At 39.2% G+C, this 27,999-nt stretch overlaps 2 protein-coding genes across 13 annotated transcripts in view; one reads left to right on the top strand and one right to left on the bottom strand.

Annotated features, from left to right (window-relative positions):
* Nucleotides 1-5,691, bottom strand: part of KNTC1 (kinetochore associated 1) — a 75,880-nt gene extending 70,189 nt beyond the window's left edge. Inside the window, exons 1-2 of one of the 9 annotated variants that reach the window (XM_039504468.1) lie at nucleotides 2,440-2,479; nucleotides 1,657-1,725 (exon numbers count right to left, since the gene is read on the bottom strand). The gene's annotated coding sequence lies outside the window, so the exon portion shown is untranslated. Of the gene's footprint in view, nucleotides 1-1,656; nucleotides 1,726-2,023; nucleotides 2,322-2,345; nucleotides 2,480-5,438 lie in introns of those variants that run through there. The other 8 variants (XM_039504469.1, XM_039504470.1, XM_039504475.1 and 5 more) reach the window with 8 other exon arrangements.
* Nucleotides 1-27,973, top strand: RSRC2 (arginine and serine rich coiled-coil 2). 4 transcript variants are annotated; one of them, XM_039504479.1, is made up of 11 exons: nucleotides 5,695-5,713; nucleotides 13,007-13,163; nucleotides 14,528-14,571; nucleotides 15,445-15,522; nucleotides 17,404-17,616; nucleotides 18,321-18,464; nucleotides 22,706-22,828; nucleotides 23,296-23,375; nucleotides 24,131-24,363; nucleotides 25,868-25,957; nucleotides 26,924-27,973. In XM_039504479.1, the coding sequence occupies exons 4-11, from the start codon at nucleotides 15,515-15,517 to the stop codon at nucleotides 27,101-27,103; spliced, it is 1,071 nt and encodes a 356-aa protein (XP_039360413.1). In that variant the 5' UTR covers nucleotides 5,695-5,713; nucleotides 13,007-13,163; nucleotides 14,528-14,571; nucleotides 15,445-15,514; the 3' UTR covers nucleotides 27,104-27,973. The 4 variants fall into 4 exon arrangements, with proteins under 4 accessions (XP_039360411.1, XP_039360410.1, XP_039360413.1 ...); XM_039504477.1 differs by lacking the exons at nucleotides 5,695-5,713; nucleotides 15,445-15,522 and adding an exon at nucleotides 1-181 and having other exon boundaries at nucleotides 17,426-17,616; nucleotides 24,134-24,363; XM_039504476.1 differs by lacking the exons at nucleotides 5,695-5,713; nucleotides 15,445-15,522 and adding an exon at nucleotides 4-181 and having other exon boundaries at nucleotides 17,426-17,616.
* The last annotated feature ends 26 nt before the right edge of the window (nucleotides 27,974-27,999 follow it).

The following is a 27,999-nucleotide window of genomic DNA, read 5'->3' on the forward strand; positions in this document are numbered from 1 at the left end:
CTCAGTCTGAGAAGGGGAAAACTACAGTGACCTGGCCAAACCATGAAAAGGGAGCCCCCTGAGTTACAAAGAAGGAGCAACTGAGTCCAGGGTACAGAGATGTCCTGAGCAACCAAAGGAAGAGATGTTAGACTGGTTGAGAGCTAATCCCCAGATATGCCCACAAAGAGGTGCTCCAGTGGTGAGTAGTAAACCCCGTGACAGATACTGTTTTAAATTATTTAAATTTCAGGTTAACAATCTGTTTAGTTCAAAGTATAACACTTCCCCCAAAATTTTCTCACCAATTTTGCCACCAGGCTCTATTTCTAGGTGAGCCTAGAAGCCACAGTTACATCAATTTGTCCTGGGATAGTGGCATAAGATTGCATGAAAATTCCACTGTGGCCTGTCACAACTTGGTCCAGTCCCACTCTCAAAGGATACTTGTCTGTTGTGATGGGATCCAACAGCTGAATCCTACATGCTCCTAAAGCCCCTGGGTATAGATAGTGAGTACTTCTCCAGATTTGGGGTCACTGAGGTGCACTTCCCCAGTGCAGATCCTGTTTGATCCCCTTCTGATAATGGGACTCTAGTCTGGCTACCTCAAACCAGTGCTGCAGTCTTCCTGAGCCTCCAATAGTTTAGTTGCTTTCCCTACAGGGTCCATCTGGTTGCATGAGCTCTGATTTACCTAGTTACATTCTTTGGGGGCAACATGGCAGTAATGCAAGAACTTACGCTCTACCCTTAAAAAGCACAAGAGTTACAGATCTATGGAAGATAACTTCTGAACACAATCCTCTTCAGTCTGATCTTGCCCCTTTTGTGAGTTCCTGATATTAGCCCAACTCTTAAGGGAGAAAATCCCTGCTATCTCCACTTCCTCCTGCTGAGTCTTCTGTTCCTCATGGTGAATGGCTCCCTTTGCTGGAGAAGGACACTCTCTGTAAGGCTGCAGCTCTCCCAGGCAGGTGTGTAGCTGAGATGGAATGCCAGTCCCCAAACCCTCCCCCAGCAGGTTTCTGTAAAGGAGGTCCACGTGACAGATATGACAATATCCTAGACAAACCTTATTTACTTAATTACTGAATTAAGTTTAAGTATTTTAGGAATTCATTAATTAACAATGCAAGAGTTTATGTACTATTTAGGTCCGGGGTAGGCAACCTATGGCACACATGCTGAAGGTGACACGCGAGCTGATTTTCAATGGCACTCATACTTCCCGGGTCCTGGCCACTGGTCTGGGGGGGCTCTGCATTTTAATTTAACTTTAAATGAAGCTTCTTAAACATTTTAAAAACCTTATTTACTTAACTAAACTATTGTATGTAATATATTGTAGACTTTTATAGAAAGAGACCTTCTAAAAACGTTAATGTATTACTGGCACACGAAACCTTAAATCAGAGTGAATAAGTGAAGACATGGTACACCACTTCTGAGAGGTTGCCGACCGTTGATTTAGGTATTGGGATTAATATTTGAAATGATTAATATGGGAAATTAACACCAATTTAATCAAATTCTTGTATTAAATCCAAAGGCCAAATGTTGCTCTGAACATCCCCCCCAAAAGCCCAAATAATTTACTACATCTGAACACTAACAAAACATAAGTATTTGATCAATATACTTAAACAGGCTAAATCCAGGGGCGCTTAGACACACCTTGGTTGGTTCCAACATGGGCAGGTGGGTATTGACAATGAATCCTGTAAGAGCTGACTTTTTAATACTCTTTAACAAAGAAGTAATGCCATTACCAATTCACCCTTATTTCCAGTCTTAATTCAAATAAGATTTACAACATTCTTTCCTCCCAAGGGCTTTCCTCCTTATCTCTTCCCCTCCTTCCTGCTATCCAACAGCCTTTTTGTTCAACCTGTCACATAGGAGACCACTGGTATGTGGGGTGGGAAAGTCCATGTTGGCTCATTTTAAGAATTTTTTTTTTTTAATTTAAAACTATCTGCAGTCACCCCTATCGGTCAGAGGCCTTCTTTTTAGAAACTATCCTGTAACGGGTTGGACTTACCCCTGCGGCACCTCCTACTGGTTGCTCTGGGGAATTAGCTCTTTCCAGCCCTGGAGCGCCCTTTGCAGGCCGGTGATCCACCTGTTTGCTCCTGTCCCCGTGTCCCTACCAGGACCCAGTGCCCCTTTTACCAGGTTTCCCCTTCCCAGGGGAACCCCCACCCTACTATCCCCACTTCACCTCAGTAGTGGCTACTGCCCAGTCTCTATCTAGCCCCCATTCGCTGGGGCAGACTGCAGTAGCCAGCACTCAGCATCGGCAAAGGGGGTTTGGACCTGCTGGCTGGGCCTACTCCTAGGTTGCCCCCTACAACCTCCAGTACCTTTTGCCCTATGCTCGGCCGCAGCCTGGGGTTTTCTAGGCTGGAGCTTCCCCAGCTCCTCAGCCTTTTCCCAGCCCTGCTTCACCCTACATACTTTATCTCAGTTCCTAAGCAGGCAGGCCTATCTCTCTCTGCAGCCAGAGAGAGACTGTGTGGCTTCTGGCTTCCCTGCCTTCTTATAAGGCCCTGTTGCTCAGTTTGGGGCATGGCTCCAGCTGCAGCCACTTCCCTAATCAGCCCAGCCTTGAGAGCAGCAGCTCTCAAGCCCTGCCAGGCCACTTTTTAAACCCCTTCAAACCAGGAGCAGAGGTCCACCCTGCTACATATCCCTTATCTCATTAGTTTATTCTTTGAACCAGACATCCTCCCTACTTTATTCCTTCTGGCCTTATCACTTATTTTCAAGGTCTTCCTTCTACTTGCTAGTCAGGGGCTTTCTTAAAAACATATTTCCTTAACTAGACTGAAGCTACATTTTTTTAATTCTTTAATTTTACATTTGTATACAATCCCTCATGTAGGATATTTCTATGGGGAAGAGAGACCACAGCCCTCCAGGAACTAAGAGCAATGGGTCATGATTAGGCAAACTCATTCAGATTGGAACATTACCACCACCTAGAGAGATGCTTGCACATACTAGTCCAGGGGTCAGCAACCTTTCAGAAGTGCTGTGCCGAGTCCTCATTTATTCACTATAATTTAAGGTTTTGTGTGCCAGTACTACATTTTAACGTTTTTAGAAGGTCTCTTTCTATAAGTCTATAATATATGAACTAAACTATTGTTGTATGTAAAGTAAATAAGGTTTATAAAATGTTTAAGAAGCTTCATTTAAAATTAAATTAAAATGCAGAGCCCCCCGGACCGGTGGCCAGGACCCGGGCAGTGTGAGTGCCACTGAAAATCAGCTCGTGTGCCGCCTTTGGCATGCATGCAATAGGTTGCCTACCCCTGTACTCATCAAACTAGATGCTCTAGGGACCAACAGACAAAAAGAATATTTGGTTATATACCCTGTGTTAAAAGTGATTCAGGGTCGTCTTTTTGATCCAGCAAACAGACAGGACCTCTGGTCCAAGCGGGGCCCAATCCTTAGGGAAGGTTTGGAAGGCCTTTGGCCCACAGAGGCTCTGATTAAACTTGTGACCACAAGAGAAAACCCATATGGGGTTTTAAGGACTAATTATCAACCAGAGCCCCTACTGGAGTGAGGGGCGATCCCTGGTAAGTTTATTGTCGTATATGTAGGTTCTTTTATTGGCTCTTAATGTATTCTGTAATGCTTTTATGTTCAGAATGAGTGCTTGCTAAGAAAGAACTATGTAGCAAATTGTAACTGTTGGCAATTACATTGTCTGCCATTTCTGAGGAGAGAAGCAAAGAAGGCCTGCTTAGGCAGTCTGTCTTTTGGGGAATAATACAGTACAGACAGGGAACTGTTTAGCCTGGAAATACCTGTCTCTCTGCCCCTTCTGAGCAAGGTATCTACTCAAGACAGGTGATGGCTGGAGCCAAGAGTATGTGCCCTTGCTGGACCACAGAGGAGGAATACAGGTGCAGTTGCCCTGAAACCTACTCTAATTGGCTGCTCTTCCCCAGGTAGTAAGGCAGAGGGAAAACAGTGAATCAGAGCTTCTCCAGGAGGCAGCCTTTGTGTTATCCTGTTGACTTAGTGATTGTAAAGAGTACAACCCTGGCGCTTCAGAGCATAAACCACATCTATAGTCAATATGGTCTCTTGCTTGGCACGCTCAGAGCTTATGGGTCATCATAGATCACATTCTCCAATACCTTCAGCACTCTAAGGGTCTCTTCATAGACAGAGATGAAAGTAAGCTGGTACGGCGTACCGGCAAGAGCCAGTATGCCGTGCCAGACCACACGAGCTTCCGTGGCGGGGATTTAAAGGGCTCTGGGCTCCCTGCCGCGAGCGCCAAGCCCTTTAAATCCCTCCTGCAGCTCAGCGCCCAGGCTGGGGCCAGGATTTAAAGAGCTCGGAGCTCCCCGCTGCTGCAGGGAACCCCGAGCCCTTTAAATCCCCCCGCAGCTCCGGCAGCCAGGCTGGGGCTGGGATTTAAAGGGCCTGGAGCTCCGCAGCGGCTGGAGCCCGGGGCCCTTTAATTTGCCCCAGGGGCTCCCAGCCACTTCTGCAGCTGGGAGCCCTGGCTTGATTTAAAGGCTCTGGGGCTCCCAACCACAGCTGGTGCCCCAGGGCCTTTAAATCTTGAGGCCCCGCCCCCCCAGGATTCCTGCTGTACTGGTAAGTCCTGTAAGTTACTTTCACCCCCTGTTCATAGATCAAACCTGAAATACACTTCACCCCACACTGAGCCAAGTGATGAACAGCTGGCTTGGTAATACCCTGGATGTTAGCCTGAGGCACTTTTTGATGGTGCTTAGTGCCTCTTTACTCTAATCCTTTACGACCCATACCATGCCCAGCCAGGGTGACTGAAACCACACACCAGCAGCACTCCAGGAGCCAGGCAGAGCTCTTTCCATGTAGAGGGAGCTGAGCCTACATCATTCTGAGAAAAGGAAAGAAGAAACAGCTCACCCCACCCTCCGTGCAACAGCCAACATTTGAGGGGGTAGAGGAGCCAAAAAGCCACTCCTTAGTCCTGGAAGACCAACTGCCCTGCCGAGCCTGGGAGAGCCCCAGAGGAGGCTGGGTGCAGAACTGATGAGTGGGGGGATGGAAATAATTGTTAGGCAGGGACGGGGCAGATATGGACGGAGAGCTCCCGCAACAGGGGCCAGAATAACTTTAAGTGAGCGGAGCACTGACAACATGCACGACCACACAAAGACGGGAGTGTTGTCCAAAAATTAAGACAACCCAAAGCCTCAACATAATCTCTAAAAGAAATCCTTGTTAGGGTGGGACCAATCTCATAATTTTAGGGGGTCTGACTCATGATTTGTGAACCTTTGGGGTTGACAACAACATACTTTGCATAAGCTTCAGCTCAGGCCAAGGATCCCCCCCTCTCCTCAGTACCTTGTTTGCATGACCCCCCCGGAGTGCCTTATCAACCTCCACCCCTCTCAGGGGTGTTTGATCAGTACCACACCTCCCCCCAACATTACCTCAGCTTGGCATCCCGAGGCACTGTATAAAGGTCTCTCTCACCTCAGTCACACGAGGGAAGTAGCGAGCTGGGCATGGGGCATAAAGCTCTGCTACGGCAGCTGCATCCCAGTCTGAGATTCAAATTGGCGGGAATGTCCCCGTTCCGTCTCAGGCAGCTACAGGATGCAGTAAGGGTCAAACGCAAAGGCGCGCCCGAGGAACTAACTAGAGTGCCTATCGCTCCCCCGCCCCTCCCGCCCACTAGGCTTGGCCCGTCGCTGCCGTTGCTAAGGTAACAGGTTCCTCCTTCATCCCCAGAATGCACTGCGGTCATCCTCCCTCGGCCATTGTTACATCCGGGTACCCGATAGGAGGCGCTGGAGCAAGCGGGCGGGGTCTGTCTCCTTCAGTCAGTGAGCTCTAGAGCCGCCCGCAGCCGCCGAGGGAGGCTGGGTCCCTCTGAGGAGCCTGTGAGGGGAGCGAAACCCCCAGCGCTCGATCATGGCGGTAGGTGCTCCTCATCATGGGGTATTTTAAGGAGCGGGGAAGGGAGAGGAACGGGGGGGATCTGAGTCGGGGAACCGGGTACGCGCGTAGACAAAATGGCGTCCACCTCCTCCCCTTGCCGGCGCCATAATAGGCTTGAGTGTGGGGGAGGGGAGGCTACTTGCTACCTTCATCTCTTCTTCCAGAAGTTCCTCCCATCCCCGCCCCTCTGGTTTTGCGAGAAACCAAATAGTCTTGGGGACGTCAGCTTTGGGCTTAGCTACTTGCTGGCCCTGAGGGGTGGGTGCTGCTGCGAAGGGGGAAAGGGCGCCTTGGAGTCCAGACTCTCCATAGCTCGCGTTCCGGCGGATCCCTCTGTTGCTCCCCGCCCCTTTATACCTTTCTCCATGTTTGGGAATAGATCTAATATCTGTAACTATCTTCTAACACGCAGCATTTAAACGCACTCAAAAACTGTCCCGATTGGTAGTTTTAATGGGAGATTCCCTTACTATAGTTAGACTTCTTTATCGCCCTTTCTCCTTTATATATGCGACTCTAAGAGAAGGAGGATTTGCCTTTTTTTGGTAAATTATTGGTTAAGCTTGCGGTTTTAATCTTGTACTTTATTCCTGATTAAAAGTTCGTGTTTGTAAAATTTTAAGATGTCAGTCAAACATAACTCTGACGAAGAAGGAAAATGTAGTAGGCAAGTTAACATAGGTAGGATTTTAAAAAATAGTAATTTGTGGTGAACCAAACGATGCCAAAAGTGAGATGCCTTAAAGGGACTTGATTTCTTGAAGTTGGGTGTGCATGGTACTTTCTGAAAGCCAGTCTTCAAGATTTTTCTAATTGGGCAAAATCACTAGTGTCTTTCAAATTTTGGCTGTAATTGTAAAGAAAAACTTATCCTTCTCTATTTTTGATAGAATCATTTTGCATTTATAAAATTGGTATTTTATATTTGACACACCAGATTATGTGAATCATTTAGTCTGTCACATATAGGAAGGAAATTAATGTCAAATAATTATGGGAGTAGAGATAATCTTAGATCTGCTAAAAGAACAGGAGTACTTGTGACACCTTAGAGACTAACAAATTTATTTTAGCATAAGCTTTCATGAGCTACAGCTCACTTCTTCAGATGCATAGAATGGAACACATAGGACATATTTATACATACAGAGAACATGAAAAGGTGGAAGTATGCATACCAACAGGAAGAGTCTAATCAATGTGTTAGTCTCTGAGGTGCCACAAGTACTCCTGTTCTTTTTGCGGATACAGACTAACTGGGCTGCTACTCTGAAACCTTAGATCTGCTATTGACCCCAGCGCCGCATTGTGATGGTTCTCAGGGTACCCAGAACTAGGCGTCACCTTGTTACTTGCTGGAGCAAGCTTGAGGCAGTCTTGCTTGTACTTAACTCGGTATCAACTTCCTAATATGCAGCAGTCCTAATACTACTTGTCTTGACCATCCCAGCCCTTACTTTGCCTTGCAGTTTAACAATCCCTGTACTCAGTGCCTTTGAAGTGTTCCCCTGTGATAGCCCTGACACAGGTTACACACAAAATGACCAGATCCCCTATTCCTAAGGGGGAACACCACAGCTTGTAAAATTCAACTCAGGATCAGGACTTTGCTTAACATTAAGCCCTTAGATACGTTTACATTGAAAACAAGAATATATTTATTATCAAAGATTCAAGGTGAGTAAGAATATTGGAAGCAATACTTTATATATAAAGCAATATAACACGCTTCCCAGATACTACATTTAACTACCAGGTTAATCTCCTATCTAAGGAACATTACCTCACCTAAAGTTCTCTGTAGCATTTTCAGCCAAGGTTGGCTGAGATACTGTTTTCATGAATGTAAATGCACTGTCCCTTTGCTTTCTAGGTGCAGGATGAGGGAATGTCATCATTGCTTCATTGTCTTTGCTCATATACAGAAAAACCACCCTTGGCTTGTTTTTACTGTGTGCTACTTCCTTGTTGATTTCACATCACTTCATTAACATTAACTTTGTATGTAAATGGATATCTCTTGTGTTAATTTATACGGCTTAATCTACATCCAGAGAGAGAGAGACACTTCTTACCTCTTGTCTGGAGGAAAACCTGTTTTTTCACCTTTGCTGGTGATTAATACCTTGATATTGACTTTAAAAACATAGCTCCTTACATAGTGTCTGTGTCTACGTTTCACAGACTGATGTGACAGCAACTTTCATTTGAGACCTCACATTATATATATTCTTTAGTGAACTTAATGTACACACCAGACTCATGACATTTCTGTAACCCTTTGCCTGTTGGAATTAAGAGGTCCATGGGTTACATACGTGAAGTTAAGCCTGTACCTAGGTTTCTGCAGAATTCAGGCCTTTCTGTGTAGTGTAGAAGTGTCCTTACTTTGCTGAGTGGTGGACGAGTAATTTTGGACATGAATAATAAGTCTCTTTTGAACTGGAGAACAGTGTTGTAATAGGCTTGCAGTAGAACCTCAGAGTCATGAACGTCTCTGGAATGGAGGTTCTTCATAACTCCGAAATGTTCATAACTCTGAACAAAATGTTATGGTTATTCCTTCAAAAGTTTACAATTGGAAGTTGACTTAATACAGCTTTGAAACTTCAAAAAAAATTCTGCTTTCCCTTTTTTTTTAGTAGTTTACGTTTAACACAACTTTTTTTTGGTTTCTGCTGCTGCCTGATTGTGTCCTTCTGGTTCCAAATGAGGTGTGTGGTTGATGGGTCAGTGGATAACTCTGGTGTTTGAAACTCTGAGGTTCTACTGTATTTTATGCTGGGCATGGTATGTGGACAGCAAAAAAGACAGTTAAAAATTTTTATTGTTTGACTGGTACTTCAGCCCCTCATCTCTATTCTCCAGAGAAAATGGGTTTAAAATTTAATGTCAGCTTTTTAAAATACTTCTTAAAAATATACTCCAATTGAAGAAATAACAGACACTGGTTGGTTTGCTGAAAACAAAACATGTCAGAAATTTTGTCACCTTAATATAAATCATCCTGTGAAACTCATTAGTTGTGGGCATCTGCAAATATCCCACATGATCACTGTACCAACAGTACTCTGAAGGATGCCCTCTCTCTAAAAAGTATGAGAAACTAGTTAGAGAGCTTTGGAATGCCAAGGACTGATGGAATGACACATGTGGAGTTGTTTATGCTCCATTATCTAAAGGTCTACCATGGTTTCCTGTGGGCGGGGAACTTTAGAGTTAAATATGACTAGACAAGCAAAAGTCAAGATATTCAATCTGGGGGCTAACTGTTAATTTAAGTATATTGGCTATCTAAAACCAGAATCTCTAAATATCAAATTTTGAAAAGACTAATGCACAAACATTTATTTTGGATACATAAGTGGAGGATGCTATATATCTTGAAAATTATGTGCATAACTTCTTTTGATTTTTCAAGATTTATAAGTGGAGGACACTTTGTATCCAAAATACATTTTTGTGTTCTACACGTTTATAATAAATGCTATATGAGAGGTACATGTTGTTATCCTGATAATAGAAAAATAATTGTTTGCTTGCTTTCTCACCCCAGGCGAGTGTTTGAGTAGAATTTTGCAAAGATGCTGCTGTGGAAGGAAGGAAGCAGTAAAAAAAAAAATTTGCTGCCTGAACAACATGTAGTGGGGGGGGCTAAAGCATGTGAATTGTGAATATTGAGGAGATGTGAAATGTAATGTCACAGATGAAATATAATGAAGTGTAATGTCACAGATGGAAAAAGCCCACCGTTAGTACACTATGTCCAGTAAAAGCTTTTTTTAACTGGCATGCTGAGGGAATGGGGGCTGCTGGTTAATTAAAAATGCCGGTTAACTCAGAGGAAGAGGTTTAGCGTGCGGGTGAGGGGCTGTGGGCACAGGCTCTGGGAGGGGGCTTGAGGTGCCGGATGGGGTGGGGCACTCACCTCTGGCGTCTCCCTGCCCCTGCTGCTCTGGGCAGAGGTGCGGCCAGGCGACTGCAAACAGGCACACTGTCTCTGTCTGCAGGAGCTGCCTGGCCAAATGGGCTGGGAGCCACAGAGGCAGCAGAGCTGCCTGGTCGCACCTCCGCCAGCAACAGTAGGGACAGGGAGCTGCTTATGGGAAACAGCTGGAGGTGAGCGACCCCCCCCCCCATCCGGCACCCCAAATCCCTCTGACCTCCCTGCCCCAAGCCCCCTCCTGGACCCAAACTCGCTCACAGAGCCAGACCCTGCAGTCTCTCCCACAGCCCGCCGGCTCCGCACCAACTGAACTTTCGGTGCAGATCAGAAATGCTGGTTTATAGAGCTTGCTGGTAGGTGAAGTGCTAGATAAAAGAGCTTTTACTGTAGCATTGTTTTTATCTGAATAATCAGAAGAATAACTAAAGTAGCAGGGTGCATTGATTTAAATTAAGGCAATTTAAATAGTGATTTAAATCACTAAGTGCAAAACCTGGATTTTAATAAACTTTTCCGTTTGTGCTTCCTTTATTTTCTAAAGATTGGTTGATATAACCACTAAAACATGTTGATTTACAACAAAATAGAGCTTTTATACTAGATTTGGTACATCTTTTTGCAACCTAGGAGGGTACCTTATAACTGTATACATCTATCTAAGCAATTACATAGCTTAATATTTTCAGATTATTATTGATTGTACATTTTAGTGTGTTAGAAAATGGTGAATGATACATTGCTTATTTACTAAATAATAAACCTTTTAGTTATGATGTGTCAAGCTGCAGTAGGATGGTGACTGGAATTTACAACAGCATATCAAAATAAATTGTAATCAACAAAACCTTTTATGTTTTGGATACATAAACTTATCTAAGCATGTTTCACATTTACAACTAAATGATGTATTAAACAGAGGGATTAATTAGTGAATTAAACAGATTTCAGGTCCTCCTGGGAAAACTTTCAGATCTGCCTTAATGATCGGATCTTATGTTCTTAATCTTGTTTAAGTCTCTTGAAAATGAGACAGTCTCCTAAATTTTTTACAAAAAGAACAGGAGCACTTGTGGCACCTTAGAGACTAGCAAATTTATTTGAGCATAAGCTTTCGTGGGCTACAGCCCACTTCTTCGGATGCATCCGAAGAAGTGGGCTGTAGCCCACGAAAGCTTATGCTCAAATAAATTTGCTAGTCTCTAAGGTGCCACAAGTGCTCCTGTTCTTTTTGCGGATACAGACTAACACGGCTGCTACTCTGAAACCTAAATTATTATGACCTATTGTGCCATATTTAAAAAGCTTGACTTCAAAAGTAAGATGTTTTTGCCGATTCTTTCTTCTTCATATAGAAAAATAGCCTTTAATTCAAAGTTTTTGATAGAGGCTCATGTATTCAGCAGATTAATTTTTTTATTTAAATGTTGTGAGACAGTGGTTCTCAAACTTTTGTACTGGTGACCTCTTTCATATAGCAAGCCTCTGAGTGTGACCCCACCCCCACCCCGTATAAATTAAAAAACACATTTTTATATATTTAACACCATTATAAATGCTGGAGGAAAAGCAGGGTTTGGGGTGGAGGCTGACAGCTTGCAACCCCCCATGTAATAACCTCATGACCCCCTGAGGGGTCATGAGCCCCTGTTTGAGAACCCCTGTTGTAAGAGAAAATAATGAATTTAGGCCTTAACATATTTTTTATTGAATTCAGATTTCATTTCAAATAGGTTTATTTAAAAAAAGAAAATCTTACTATAATTTACAGTGGGGGAAAAAAGGATTTAAATCTCTTTTCTTGATTTCCTCCCTTCCCCTCCCCCCCCCCTTTAAATCATTAGGTTTTTAAATCCTCCCTGTTAAAATCTGGTTCTATCCTGAAATTGATGCTGTTTTAAAAAAAAAGAAAATTAAGGTAGTGTTCCATATTTACTGTCTAACTGATTTCTACATCTGTTTTGCTCAGTTTGCCAGTAAAAGCGTGGCTTTTCTGTCAGCCATACAAACTCACCTGGGCTTAGTCAAACTGTCACCAGTAACGCATTCTTCAGGCCAAATTATGCCCTCAGTGAAGTCTCTGCCACTGGATCCCTCCACAGGTTTGATTGTGCCTCAGAAATCAGTGAGAGTGCATAGGTGCAAACAAAAGCATAATCTGGCTTTGCAGAATGTCTGGTGATGCATGAAATGGAAAGAATTCATCTTAAATGTCAGATACCAAGGCGAGTTTGTGGAGCTGACAACAAAACTGGGGAAGAGTGGAGAAAGCATGTTCTTGCAAACTGAGCAGATTTGATACAGAAATCATGGAGACACAGTGTATGGATCCCTACGATTCTTACAAACACGCATTTCACACAGAATGATATTTTAATAATAGCACTCCTATATGTCTGACCATTATTTAACACTTAGTAGCTTGGAGCTCTGTAAATATATATTTTAATTTCATGGCTCTTCCAGGCCAATTCTGCACTGCAGACTTTGATGCTTAGAGCACCAAATTTTAGCTCTGTTGTGCCCTGATTCATAACATGATTTAATCTGGCCTGTTTGTACAGCATTGTACACCAGAAGTAACCTTAGTGATATGAATTTATAAAAGCAGCATTAGGATGCGCAGCTAAATAACATAATTTGGAGAAATACAATGTGACCTTTAAATGGTACAAAAATTAAATGTGTACCAAACAATTCAGAAGGTGACAATTTTTCAGTACAAGTTAAAAAAAAAACTTATGAAAGTCCAATATCCTTCTTTAAGAGTGTTGTTCTTTTATGGTTAAGCTGGTTTTGGGTGACGCTTTTAGTAATTCTGTTCACACTAGACTGGATGCAGCATGTCTTGATAACGGTGCAGGAAGCAACTGTCATTTTAGTACACAGACTTTAAGACAAAATGATTATGAATCCATAACATTCACTTGATAGAAAATCAAGTCATCCTGGAATGTTCTATTAAAAGATGTCTGATTTAGTTGAACACTTTAAATAAGATCCAAGGTGAAAAGAGCAGCTTTATGTGCTAGTGTATCATTATCTTCTCTTTGAATTTAAAAAGAAAAAAATCTTTGATCTTTAAGTTTTAAATATTTTTATCTGCCCATGTAGGGTAGTGATACAGAACGAGATGGAATAGCACCAGAAAAATCATCCCCAGAGAGAGAGAAGAAAAAGGAACAGTCAGATGCATCTAATTCTCCTAGAACCTCAAAACATCATTACTCAAGATCGCGTTCACGATCAAGGGAAAGAAAACGGAAGTCAGGTATGGTCAATCTCAAAGTGATGTTGCTTTACCTGTATAGGTATTTATTATGACAGATTGTAAAATCCTGTCATAGTGTATAAACTTGATCCTGGCTCAGGAAGTTCTGGAGATAACATATTTTGTGTCTGGGTAATGTGCAAATAAGTTAGTGAAGCAAGTTATAAATTATCTCTGATAGAGAACAAAATTCTTGATTCCTGTGGATTCACTACCAGCCAAAATATGTAAATTTCATCCTGGCTGTGTTACTGTGCAAGTCCTTTTGAAGAAAACTGACATATTAGTCATATCTGCCTGAACTTAATTTCTTATAGTAGAATACAATGTTTAAAAATACTCTAAAGTAGAAACATGCACACTTGCAGAACTTGAATCTCTATTTTTAAAATATAGCTTTGGAAAAAGTTGCTCTCAGAAGTCTGGTGCCCGTGGCTTAAGACTCCGAAGCTGAAAGTTCGGAATTCTACTAATTTTGAGCCTTAAACTGTTTTTGAAATACTTTATACTGAGACTTGCTAACTTTTAAATGATTCATGTGCTGAAAATAAAAATTGAATATTTTTCCAAAATCCAATGGATATTTTTCTTGGCGACACATAAGACTTAGAAAACCTGATGTGTAAATGGATTAAGACACTTTACTCCACAGTTTATATCCTAAATACAACAATTATGTTCTAGATGATCAGGAGGTGAGTATGAAACAAACTAGTCAGGCAAAAGTAAATAGCATAAATGGTGAAAAGAAATTACTGTATATACTCGTTCATAAGCCAGATATTTTTGGTAAAAAAAAGTGATGCATCAGAGAGCAGGAGTCAGCTTATAAATGGGTCTACACCAAAATTTGATGATTTTAAACTCTATAGAGTCATTGAATTGAATATCTAATACATTGTCATTTTGTTTACTTGGAGCGTCTGCAGGCATGGAGCCCTTCAGCTCCCTGTGCTGCGGTTCGCTATTCCCAGCCAATGGGAGCCGCGGGAAGTTCCAGCGGCTTACCCTGACGGCCGGGAGCCAAAGTTTGCCAACACCTGAAATACAGGGTCGGCTTATGAAAGCGTCATACAGTTTTTGCTATTTTTACCTAACCATCTTGGGGGATCGGCCTATAAAGGAATGAGCTAATGAATGAGTGTATATATATATATATATGGTAATTAAAAAAATTCTCTGTTCTAATATGGTTTCTGACATAGATAAGGAGTCTTTAAGTATAGTCTTTAATTTTTCTTAAACCTTTATTATTGACTCTGTGGGGTAGAAAATCTAAATGTAACTTACATGAGTATAAACTAATAAAACTTGACAAGGAAGTTCATATTTACTTGATAAATAACAAATATTTTCTTCTTCAGATAACGAAGGAAGAAAACACAGAAGCCGGAGCAGAAGCAAAGAGGTAATTAACACTTTGTAGTGCTTAGGTAATTGTATAATACATCTTTAAAAGTATCTTGTAGTCATGTGCGTGTGTGTAAAACTATATATAAATGACTTTATGGTAAGTACAAAAAAATCATTGGAAACTCAAAAACGTAAATGGGTATGGAGTACCTATCATAGTGAAGCATGATTGAAGCCATCATTTTGACAAGAAGGTAATAGTTTATAGCAAAATTGCATTCAGAAACTGGTAACTTAAATTTTTTTGTGGAAACAGCCAAATTAACATTTCATATGGAGAAGTAGAATTGGTGTTCTTGGTGACTATCTCACAGAGCTTCCATTAACCAGAAGCCTTACGTCTTCTGATGCCTGACCCCTGCTCAGGGGTCTCAATGTTGAATACCCATCTACCTCAGGATATTTCTTTAAAAAAAAAAAAAAAAATCCCCACGGACTAAACTCTGATGATTGCAACTTCGAATTTTAAGGAATGCTGCAGCATTACATATATAGCAATGTCAGCAAGAGTCAGCTGGAAGTATGGCTGTGACAGCAAAGAGCTCATAGAGGGCTTCTTTAAAAATCGAAGGCAAGGGGAACGAGAAGAGGCAGTAGCAATGGTACATTGGAGATAACTGGCTTACCCACCAGAGAAGAGGTGAAAGGAGCAAACAAGGAGCAGCAGAAGTAGCCAGGAGGGAGGCTGTCACGTGGGGCAGTAATAGGCTGGGTAGATGGGGAACTCCTAAAATTTTAATGTGGGACAGGAACTTTCCCTTTCCCCCATCCCAATGGAAGCTCTGTAAAAATTAATTTAGGAGTTTTTGTGAAATTGACTATATTGTTTAGATCACATGATAACATTTCTATAATAAATCATACTCAGCGTGCTAATGCGCGAAGAGACTGAACTGAAGACGCTCCAGACTCAGATAGCAAAATTATAAGCCTACTTCATGATAAGGTAACTATTAGTCATTCAAACTCATATTTCCCTTAAAAATATCTTAAATCAGTTATGGGATGTAATGGTGTTTTATTACTGAGTGTATGTCTAGAAGACTGAAATTAAAAAAAAAAAAATTCTCATTACACTTAATGTTCAGAAAGTTTTTCTTCACTTATAAAAAATTCCAGCGTTTTACTATACTGTTAGGTCCCAATAGTGAAGCTCTTACATCTTGCAAGTTGATTTAAATGATTAGCAGGTTTTTCATGAATAGGTTACCCTGGATAGTGTCTCATGGTACATCTTAGCTTTCAGATTGTTTTTGCTGGGAATTGAGGTTCTTAAAGTTGTTTAATGGCCACAGACTAAAGACTAAAAGCCATCAGTAGCTGTTTTTGAATATATAAGTCAAAATGTATTGCATTGTATTCATGGATGTGAATAATATTAAGTAGCTGACATCTAAAAATAGACTTCTGTTTAACGCAACTATATTTCCATATGTTATTTTATGAGTTAAAAATATAATAATAGACTAAAAATAGCCAAGATATTTCCAGTTTGTTAAAAATGTTTTAAATGAAGGATCTAGTACATTTCTAAAATTTGAAATTTACCAGCAAAAGTTTAGTTTAAAGGATTTGGGTGAAAACATCTTAAAAGCTTATTGTTGATATTATCTAATTATGACAAGTCTGTTCCAGGCTTGACTATTTTAAATGATAAATAGGTAGTTGGGGGAAAGGATATTTAGATGTTGAGTATTACTTTAGAGCAGACTTAGCTGAACCTGTAAATGACTGTATTTCAAAAACATAGGATTTGCGCTGATACTGCTATATGATGATTATAGTTTGATTTTTAGAATCCTTTTTTTAAAACAACTTAAATGGTCTACAGTATTTTGTATTGGAAACAACTAGTAAATAAGTTGGATATATTAAGAAGAAAATTGTTTTCCATCTTTTAGTCTCCAATGAAAACACTGTTAAAAATCAGAACTGACCTTGCCAAAGTACTTTTGGCACTGCAGCTATAGAAGGAAGAGGAGCCTGCTTTAAAAAGAGGCAATGCAGAAAAAAATTGCAGTGCAGCATTGCAGGATATCTCCATTTTAAACTAAAGTGTGAGGCCTCAAAATTAACTTTAATTTTTTAAATACCTTAATTTAAGTCATCAGTACTTATTTAATCATGGGTAGAAGAATTGTTAAACTTCAAATAAAATGTTGTCATACGTATGTCTGAAGCTATATATGGGTTTACAGATGTGCTTGTGTACATGGTATGTCTCTAGACAAATATGAAATGTATTTTATTTACAAATATGTATGTATGTGTGTGTGTATATACATGCTCAGACACTGGTAGAGACAGAAATGTGTTAGGTTTTTAGCGTTGCTCCATTATAGATGGAGTAACCAGTAACTGAGGATGAACACCGTTTTCATTGTAATACTTTGAACTGTCATGTCAGGAGACAGTGTAATAATATAGTACAACCCCTTTTATCGGCCCGTCCATTATCTGGCCTTCCGTATTAACCAAACAACCACCGTGCACAGGTCCGGAAGTGGGTGGTCTCTCTTGTGGCCGCAAGATGGTGCTGCCTTGCACTTTCCCATTCTTTGGATTATCTAATTTGGCCCTGGTCCCAGTTAGATTGGATAAGTGGGGTTCTGCTGTACTCTGATGGGTGCTTTAGAAATACGTAAGATAGATGGTGGGGGAAATGATAGTCTGTATTTGCAACATTGGATAGATGATGGTATTAAGTAAAATAGCCATCGCTCTTGACTGAGCCACACTCCTAAGGTTACTAATGTTGCATCACAACATATCATTTTTGTCTTCTGATACCATACTAACTCTTTTTGTTGCACTATCTTCCTGAAAGAACCAACTTCTTCTTAAAACAGGCAAGAAGACACGAGTCCAAAGAAAAGTCCTCTAAGAAACACAAATCTGATGACCACAATGACAAAGAACACTCTTCTGACAAGGGAAGAGAGAGCCTAAATTCATCTGAAAACGGTGAGGACAGACACAAACGCAAAGAAAGGAAATCATCAAGAGGCAAAAGTCATTCAAGATCCAGGTCCCGTGAAAGGTAAGTTCTCTATAAATGATCATTGAATAATCATATTTTTTCTCCTTCAAGTGCTTGACAAAAATTGGGTGCTTTGGAGTTTTATTAGAGTTCCTATATAGAACTGAATTGTGTCTAACTCTGGGTTTTAAAAAAAAACCCACCCGATTTCTTGCAGAATGTTAATTCTAAAGTAGCAAAGATTCCCCTTTTATGCAATGCATTTAATGCTGGTCCAGATGTTTTGTCCTGAGTTGATGATAAAGTTATTGAGCCTCTTTAAGGCTTGATATAGATTAATCCAACATATGCATATTAATTTATGCAATGAATGTATATTGCATAAATATTTAATCTCTTGGCACCAATGACAGTACATTTTCTCCTCCTACCATCAGAGTGTTACTTTTCCTTTTTCTGTGTATTGCCTTTAAAGTCCGTACCTCCTAAGTGAAGAGTTTCCTTTAAGGTATTAGAGTTCTGCTGTCTTAGATAAGAAACTCAAGTTAGCTCTGCAAATTAGGACCCCTGCATTGGAATGCTCTTTTCATGTTGTTTGGTTACCGCACTAATATATTGTGCATCAGCATTAATGAGTAACATTGCTTAATGAACTAATGGCTTTCTTATAGTGGTAGTCTTTTTTTTGTTTTTTTTTCCTCTTTCATACCCCTCACTTAAATTGTTCAAGATATTAACTTTATTACTGGAATGTATGTTTTCAGGCGTCATCGTAGTAGAAGCCGTGATAGAAAAAAGTCACGGTCCCGAAGCAGAGAGAGAAAACGCCGTATAAGATCTCGTTCTAGATCAAAATCTAGACACAGACATAGAAGTAGAAGCAGAAGTAGGACTCGGAGCAGAAGCCGGTAAGTATTATGTTCTTAATTTGTGATTTGTGTAAATGCTGTTACTGGACCACAGAGACTTTGTCACCACTCAAATGTAGCATGTTTTAAAATCTATTCAGATTAACTGAAATGGCATAATTAATGGAAATAGCTTTCTATTGCATTAATATCTAGAGGCTCCATTGTTCGAGTCACTGTACAAATGCCCCAAAGAGCTTACCATCTAAGAGTTGGGTTCTCACCTTTTTTTTTTTTAGTAGAATGACTTCATGGTATAACTTAAAAAAAATGTCTTGGGACCCCACAAATTAAAGAATGTTGGGGGGACCTTATGATCTGAGACAGTATAGATTATAGGATTTTGAAAAACGATATCAACCCACAGAATGAGAGGACAAATGGCTTTGTTAAAAGTGCAGAACTAAGAGTCCAAAGTTATGGCTTCTATTCCCATCTCTGCCCCAACCTTGCTCTGTGTCCTTGGAGAAATTGCATGATGGTTTTTAGACTTCAGCTCTCATGGCTATAAAATGGAATTACTGAAGTACAGAGCTATTGAGAATAACTTGTAAACCACTTTTGAGATCCTCAGATGGTGGTATAGAATACAAAGTATCATTTGTTACTGAAAGACAGATGTGTAATTCCATTTAAACTACTTTTGACCGAATTATTTCTTGTCAAGCTCACTTTATATTTCAGTCTAACCTGTTCATGGCACACTTTCAGTTTAATCAACTTGGAGTATAAAGTTATCAAAAAGAAAAAGAACAGTGCAGAATGAAAGAGGCAACAAAATCTGTTGTTTGATGTTACTAGAGTGGTGAGATTGCCAAAGTGCTTGTTAAAAATAACTTTTCTGTATCTGCATCTTCTTGTTTCCAGATGGTGCTTCTCTGTAAAACACACTTCAGGAAAGGGGAACTACCCACCTTGAAAATACTAGCTATCAAAGATACTGACCCTCAGTATATCTGGTGCACTTGACTCCACAGCTTTGTTTGACAGATCTGGAGCCTTTTGCGGTTCTTGGGTTTTTTTTAGCTTGTGTTGAGATAGTGCACTTGTATTCTTAGTAGTGTTTTTAATATGCTAACTGATCCAAAACAGGCAGTAGATACTTATTATGTTCAACAAACTTGGGTAAAAAAACATGTGAATCCTAGATGTGAAAGTGATACACCCTCAGAGCCCTCTGAGATCCTCTGAAATATTCAAATTCCCATCCTTATAACGTAATCCAAATATTTCAAGTAATGGCTTTAGTTTGGAAATCTGTAGTGACTATTTAGCATTAGATCAGTTTAGTGTCCCAGTATGTTCCACTATGAAAATCAAGGTTCTGGTGTAATATTACGACCACACTTGTGAAATATTCAGCAAACTTAATCTGATCAGCCACAGAATTCAGTAGTATGGTTTTTCTCACAAAGATACATTCTTTCAACATGCACTTCTCAGAAGACAGCTGAGGGGGCGTATGTGACATAATGAACATGCTCCTACCGATATTTAATGTAGGATTTTAAACTGGTTGGGTTTTTTTTGGGTAGGGGGTGGAGAATATGGAGAATGGAATGTGTCACTTCTCTTTAGAGTTCTAAAACTATAGACTGCATGTATTTAACATAAAAACAATTCAGTATCATTTAAAAGCTGTCTTTTGTATATTTTAATGATCCTATGTGCACTCCCATGCATGTGTTCTTGCTTCCTCTTCAAGAACTGAATTAAAAAATAACTGAATCTGAGCAGCAAGTGTGCAGGAAAAATAAAGGGCTTTCAGTTTAGTCATGACCTTGCCAACCAAAAATATGCAGTATGTTGGTTTGCAATCAATTATGACAGTAATCCACTTTTTTCGTGATTGCTGTATTCAGACCTAATCAAAATCCTGGAAAAATGAATCATTAATATTTGAAGTAAAGTGTATGTGGGTCACACGACTCTTGTGCTTTTTCTAGCAGCAGCTGGGCCTTCGTATCACATCTGAGCTCAGTTAAAGTCTTTTGAGGTAAAACCACCGGACTGAGCTCCCAACAAAATATACTTATACTTCCACGACAAAATGAAGCCTCCTATTCATGAAATACTGCATTCACCGTGATACAGCGCAGCATTTATAGTTGTCAAAGCCTGAGTTACTGGTGACCGTTTCCAAGAAACTCCCCAGTCTGTTTTCCAAGTGAGCTTTCTTTATTGGCACTTAGATCAGTCTGAAGTCTTTGTCTTTGGTATTTATAACTTTCTAGCAGGTCTGCCATTGTCTTGCTCAGATTCAGTGCTGAATGAGGTGCATGAAGCATACAGCAAGCATTTTTCAACTCTAAACTAAAATGCTCAGATACAGAAGTTAAAATTCTTTAATTTTCTTGGTGCCTTGGTTGGGCACATCATTGATCAATCCCTGATAACTGGTGCTATGACAGATATGCAGGTGTCTCTGAAACACATGTGGATTAACTCAATTCTGATGAACGATGCAATTCTGTGCCGAGTTTCACAGTGCCTGAGTCAATATTTTGACTGATCTCTTCTAATGAGGGAGTAAACTGACCTCTTTTGTTCTCCTAAAGTTTTTAAATAAAACTGAGCTGTTTTGTAACTTTACTCTGGTAGTTAGTTCACTGCAAATTGTTTGCAGTAAGTGCAGCTTCGAAAAAAAAGGAGCAGAATATTTAAAATAGCTGCTCTGTCTCCAGTCAGCCATATTCCTTATCACAGCTTGTATTTATGCTTCATCAAATGTCAAACTGCAAAAGCTTCGGTCACTGTACATCTTAAAATACTTTCCCTCTGTCTGTGGTATTATGTAAGAGCCACGTGGGGTGCTGTCTCTTGCAATTTGCTGTTTGTCAAGCACTTTCAGAAATTTAGGATATGGTGGTTGTATTGTTCTTCTTGTCGGAAGTCTTGCAATCAAAAAATCTTTGATATCTTGTAATCGAGTGATCAGTGATGTTAGATGAGAAGATTGGTGGTGGTTGTGCTTCACATCATTGTGTCTGAGCAGCTATTGGTTAGCAGCAATATATTTTTACAGTCAACCAAATGATCTTACTTTATATCAGGAATTATACTGCTGGGGAGGAAGGGGCTTATCAGACAAACTGGTGTCCAGTTTCTAATATTTTTCTTTAGTGCCCAAATATTCTATAATTAAAATTAGCTTCTTATCAGTTTACTAGCCTTCAGAAAATCCATGCTTCAGAGTTCTCTGCACCGGATGAAATTCCAAATAAGCAGTGTTCCCTTTTAGTGGTATTAGTATGAGCTTCTGAATTCCTGGGTTCAAGGTGCTCTTCTAACTTAATCTTAATTTTACAGCTCTTAATTTTACAGCTCTTAGCTTTTAGCAGGACTACTTGCTAAAAAATATCTATACAGTTATTTTCCTCATTTATGTCTAGAGATTCAGAAGGAAAGTCTATTAGGGTTTTAAATCATCCAGTCAGAACACAGCATTTTCAAAGCAACGGGTGATAGGTGACTACCCAATCTTGGGTCTCTGTTAGCAATTTTGAAATCTTGCCGATTTATTATTCCTGTACCAAGACCAGTATTTTTCCTATGTATGTAAAACCATTCCTCCTGTAGAGGGCTATGCATTTTTCAGAGCTAAACTTGCTTTTTGACCTTTTTTTATCCAGGTTTTTTTCCTACTTCATTTTAAGATGTAGTAATATCTAGTATTTGACATAATGGTGAACTATTCATAAAATTATGAGATTACTGTAAATTACTCCTTCAAACTTTTCCCCATCAAAAACAATATTTTTAGGACAGATATCCACCTGTTAGTGTTGGGTGGGGTATAGAACTCTTCCCCAATCATTTTATTGAATTTTACACCATTACTTTGTGTGTTTCTGGTAACCTTAAGGTATTGGTTCAAAAAGGAAGGCTCCCATGGCCCTCTGTTATGTCATATTTAGAATTTTGAATTTCATAGCATGTAAGAACTCTAGATTGTAGATTTTAGTCAAAGATGAATAAGGAAGGAACTTTAATTCTTAGAATTGGGTGTTCTAACATTCCCTATTACAGAATTATGTTCTCTGGTATTTTCATTTATTCACTCTACCCCCTCCCCCCGATGTATTGTTTTATATTTGTAATTGTGCTTCCCACATTTTAACCCTCCACTGTGTCCTTGGAAAGCAGTTGAAGGATTTTAATGTTAAATTATTTGTGGAATATTAAAATATATGTGGATTTATTTCAGTGACTAATGTATCTTTTTATTAATATGGTCACAGAGAAAGAAAGAAGAGAATTGAAAAACCCCGAAAGTTCAGCAGGAGTCACAGCCGAAGTCCAAGTCCACCACCTTTTAGGGGACGAAACACAGCAATGGATGCACAAGAAGCATTAGCCAGAAGGTACTCAATTTCATTTAAAAAAACCTAACATACTACAGACTGAAATACTTTCCCTACCTAATAAGGACAGTGCAAATAGTGACAGTACAAGATTTTTTACAGTACTTTGCCAAACGTGTGTGCCAGTTGTGATGGCTTTTGGAATTTGAACAGCAAACCCACTTAGGACTGGATCAAGACCACCAGTTCACTACTGGTGCATGTGTGTGGTGTTGCATTTTACTTAGTTTTCCTTACTGCTAAGCATCTATTTACTATTATCTGTAAGCTTTTTAAAAAAAAAAAAAAGTTTACAATTTAGTTTCCCCTTTGAGCGTCAAGATTTCTGTGTAAATAATGGTAAAATTCATGTGCATTCTGACTTTGCTTAAATAAATAATAGACATTTGTATGGAAGCTGACCAGTATTGCTAATCTTTGCATATTAATGTGTTAAATTACTTTTTTATTATGTAAATCACTTGTAGGTTGGAAAGAGCAAAGAAATTGCAAGAACAGAGAGAAAAAGAAATGGTTGAAAAACAGAAACAACAGGAAATCGTTGCTGGTAAAAAAAAAAAAAAAAAAAAAAATTTAAACTAAAGTATACGTACGGAACAGTAATGGGAGGAAAAATAGGATGTAGCTTCGTTAGATCTTGGACTTAAACAGTTCTGCAGATCCAACTGAAATACCTGTAACCGTTTTTTCCTTGTTCAGTATCTAATTATGGTATCTTGAAACATATGGTGTTCTATTGCATGAGAAAATGTTTGAAAACTTCCTGTTGGGGTTTTTATTGTTCCTATCAGTGCCCAGCACCACAATCACCATCCTGAGGATGACTTGATAACAAGAACCCTGCATGTTAATTATTTGGAGGGGGGACACTTCCCACACCCCATGCCTGAACAAGCACCCCAGAACATTCTTGAGCCCCTGTTGGCCGAGGAAATGAGAGAATTGTATTTAAGAATAGAACTCTAGTTTCCCATATGGTATTCCAGTCAAGTACTATATTACATATTATACTTATTCCAAAAAGTATGTGTCACTATCTTCTGGCTTTTAGTTGTTCATTGCTTAAAAGTGATGAAGGATGTGTAGTTCTACTTTTTTGGCTATTGGTTCAGAAACAAATTTGTGAACTTGGTGTACCTATTTCCATTTTCTAATAATGCACGGTAGAAAACAATTACTAAATTTATTTTGGAGTGTTGCTCTAACAGGTTATTCCTCATGTAGAAAGTTTATTCAAAACTTTAACATTGACTTTCATTCCCTCCTTCCCCCCCCCCCCCCCCAACACTTTTTTCTCTTCAGCAGCTGCTGCCACTGGGGGTTCTGTCATCAATGTTGCTGCTCTTCTGGCATCAGGAACACAAGTAACTCCTCAAATAGCTATGGCAGCTCAAATGGCAGCACTACAAGCAAAAGCACTGGCAGAGACTGGAATAGCAGTACCTAGCTATTATAACCCAGCAGCGGTGAACCCAATGAAGTTTGCTGAGCAGGAGAAAAAGCGGAAAATGCTCTGGCAAGGGAAAAAAGAAGGGGTAATTCTCTCTTTCCTTTCTACTTTTAGTTGAAAACATCTTAATAATGTTGCTTTCTGTGTGTCAAGATTAAACTAAGAAGAATGAAATTGCTTGTTGACACTGACGATCTCTGTTAGCAACAGCACAACATTAAATTTGGAGTGTAGGAAATAAGAAATGACCTAGTCCTTGAATGTCAGATGTTACAGTGATGGGGACCATATAAGAACCCAGATAGCCATAAGGCATAATTAAATTTTAAAATAAATTTCTTGGGTTGCTTAAAGGTTGCAACTAAATATCAATTGCAAGATGGCCTCTGCTATGGGATATACAGTCTGTTTTAAGCCTAAAGAAACAAAGTAAAAGCTCTTGGTTTCCATGAAATAACGTTCTGACAAAATTAAAATATAATGCTTATGCAGCCTGTTATCCTGCTTTGACCCCCATAACATTATTTCTGTCATACCATCACTGTGAAAGTTGGATCATTTATTTTGGGTAAGCTGTCTTTCTGGCACGCTGCAGGTTTACAGTAAACGAATTGTTTGCTAGGCTGCAGAATGTCTTGGGTATAAAGCAGCACATTAACATAACAAGTTGGTGCCTATAAAATTGCTAATTTGTAGTCTTTAAATCCTTCTAAGTTTTAGGCTGTCAGATTTATAATAGTATTAACAGAAATATAAATCTTTGAATTAAAAAAAAAGGGAGGGGGGGGGTTGAGGGTAGTTGAATTTATAGAAAGCAAGTCAGGATTTGAGTAGAGTTTCATCTTTCCACCTCTCAGTGCCAAAGATTTGGTGTTAGTGTTTAGTGGCTGTAAACATCATATGCTGATATAAAGAGTTTGTGGTATATCAGATTAATTGCCACGAAATTACCTTAATAAACAAGTTCAGGTTACTTTTTAGATTTGGATTTTTCAAATTTCACTTTCTACTTAATGTCTTTTGTATTATAGAGTGAAAGATTGAAAAACAGCGAAAGCTTCAAACTATGCTGTTGGACAAAATAGGAGACACTACCAGCCAAAAAAACCTCCAGTGTCCCATAAAGTATAATAGTAAAGATAAACTATATGTGTTAGCACGTCCCATCAGCTCTACTGCAGTGAAGTAGTTCAGGCAGACTCAGTCTGTCACCACCAATATGTTCAAAGCAGTAAGCGTTATCTGGGAAGGATAATCATGAACCAGCCTCCTTTCTGGAGCTCATCAGAACTCCTGCTTAGTTGTAAGAAGTGTTGCTTCTGAGCAGTTTATAATGAGGGTCTAGTGTTTCAACAGCACTCCCACCCTTTGTTGACCTACAACACCAGACCTGGACTGAAAATTTGAACTGGGAACTTCTATACAGCGATAGAGAATAATACCACCAAAGTAGGCCATTGTCTAGACCCCTTAGACAGAAAGATGCCTTAAAAAGATTGACACTATCTGTCTTACTAGTTGAGTTGTAGTTTTATTGGAAATGTTCTGAAAAACTTTTAAATTTGTGTAATTATTTCCTACTCTTGTAGGATAAATCACAGTCTGCGGAAATATGGGAGAAATTGAATTTTGGAAACAAGGACCAAAATGTCAAATTCAGAAAACTAATGGGCATTAAGGTATGGAGTTCTGAATTTCTTTGTATTTGGGTCTATAATCTTAATCTTTCTTAAGAGTGTGTTTTATGACTGACTAATATCCATTTAAATTGCTTACAGATAGCTGAAACCACATTTTGGGGTGTTCCAAAATTAAAAACTTGAATTCATATTAAGATGCTGTTTGTGAATTTAAATGAGAAATATTTCCCAATTGAAGCAGAAGTTCTTGAATTTGCTTGGAGGAGATTCTGACTACATTTTCTGTCAAGGCTTGGAACAGAAACCATTGTAATTTCTTAACTTGATATTCACAGTCTAGTAGTTAGCTACACAGGGTTATTAAACATACTATTTAGTAATTGCAGATATGTATATAAATTTAATTCAATTATTCTTTTGTACTAGGGCTGTCAAGCAATTAAAAAAAATAATCATAATTAAACAATAATAGAATACCATTATTTAAATATTTTTGGATGTTTTCTACATTTGAGAGTTAGCTGAGATTAATCGACAGCCCTACTTTCTACTAATAAAAAAATCCATTTAGAAATAAGGAAGAAACATCTTTTATTATTTGGGAGTGAAGTGATGATCAGACTAGTAAATTAGAAAAAAACAATTCCAGTTGTTGTTGGATTTCGCATCCAATTTTAAATTGTTCTACCTTACTGTTTAAATATCCAAATGTTGATTTCAGTCTAGCTTTTTTTAAAGCTGAGCAAATGTTTAAAGTAATTCAGTATTAATGTTTTTCATAGATGAAGGGAACTTAGCAAAACTGATTAATTTAACTAAGTGTCATTACACTTGAATGCCCTCTCTGGCACATAGTTCATATTATTGATAATCATTATTGCTAGCTGCTACAAACAGCCAAGTAAAAGGTCTTGTAGAAGCTTAAAAAAACAGCTATAATTAATGCTTTGACTGTTCAATAATAATGATTTAACCTTTTTCTATAAATCACTTTCTAATTTCTAGAGTGAGGATGAAGCTGGTTGTAGTTCAGTTGATGAAGAAAGTTATAAAACTCTGAAGCAACAGGAAGAAGTATTCAGAAATCTGGATGCACAGTATGAGATGGCACGATCACAGACTCACACACAAAGAGGAATGGGATTGGGGTTTACATCTTCAATGCGAGGAATGGATGCAATTTGAAAAAACATGATTTTAAAGTCTGGGACTTTGTGGATGATTCCCGTTCTGATGTTGGGTCCTTGTTCACCAAAAAGCTAGCATTCTAGCTTGCATGGGTGTTGCATTGACTTTAATTTATTGAAAAAGTACAAACTTTCTGTAAATATGAGATCAGTGATACTGGTGTTAGTGTTGTAATCAGGTTATACCCACTTCCATTAAACTTGACAGAACTATAGAAGGACAGTATTTTTAGTTAAAGTTCTACTTTTTCAAACAAAGCAGCAGCTGGGGTAAACTCATACATGGATATTTCGTGTCCACAGTCTTGTGTACTTTTGTACTTTAACCTTGTACAGTTATTTTCAACTCTTGAAACATGAAAGAAACATTGTGTAGATGTTATCTAGCAGATTGGCCAACTGGCACATTAATCCAGTGCAACAACCTGGTTAATAAATATGTTTTTCTCTAAACTGCTATTTTTAAGCTTACTTAAAAGTTTGTTTTAATTGGTTTCTTTTAAGCTATCCCACCCATAAGTAATTTTTAAAAGTTATGTTGAATTTCCAGCTATTACTTTACCACAGGGAGCTCTGTAGTAGAATAAGAAAAAAGGGGAATGTCAGAGGGGTGGTATTCAAATAACAGTAATGGGTACTGAACATTTTGTTTTTTAACTTGGCAGTTTCTGCTTGACTGTTACTATGGTGTATATAATATGTGCCAATATATTAGCAGGTCTTGGAAAAACCCAGCACCTACTAAGCAAGGGATTAGCCTTATCATGAGGGTGAAATACACCACTTCCCTGAGCTACTCCTTCATCCCTAGCCAAACCCACCTCCTCCCTAGTCTCCTGTTGGCTAGGTGCTCTCCATTGCTTGGATTCAAAGATACTACCACTAGCTAAATTT

Source organism: Mauremys reevesii, linkage group 18, assembly GCF_016161935.1.
Source record: "Mauremys reevesii isolate NIE-2019 linkage group 18, ASM1616193v1, whole genome shotgun sequence".
In the NCBI taxonomy this organism is placed as follows: Eukaryota; Metazoa; Chordata; order Testudines; family Geoemydidae; genus Mauremys; species Mauremys reevesii.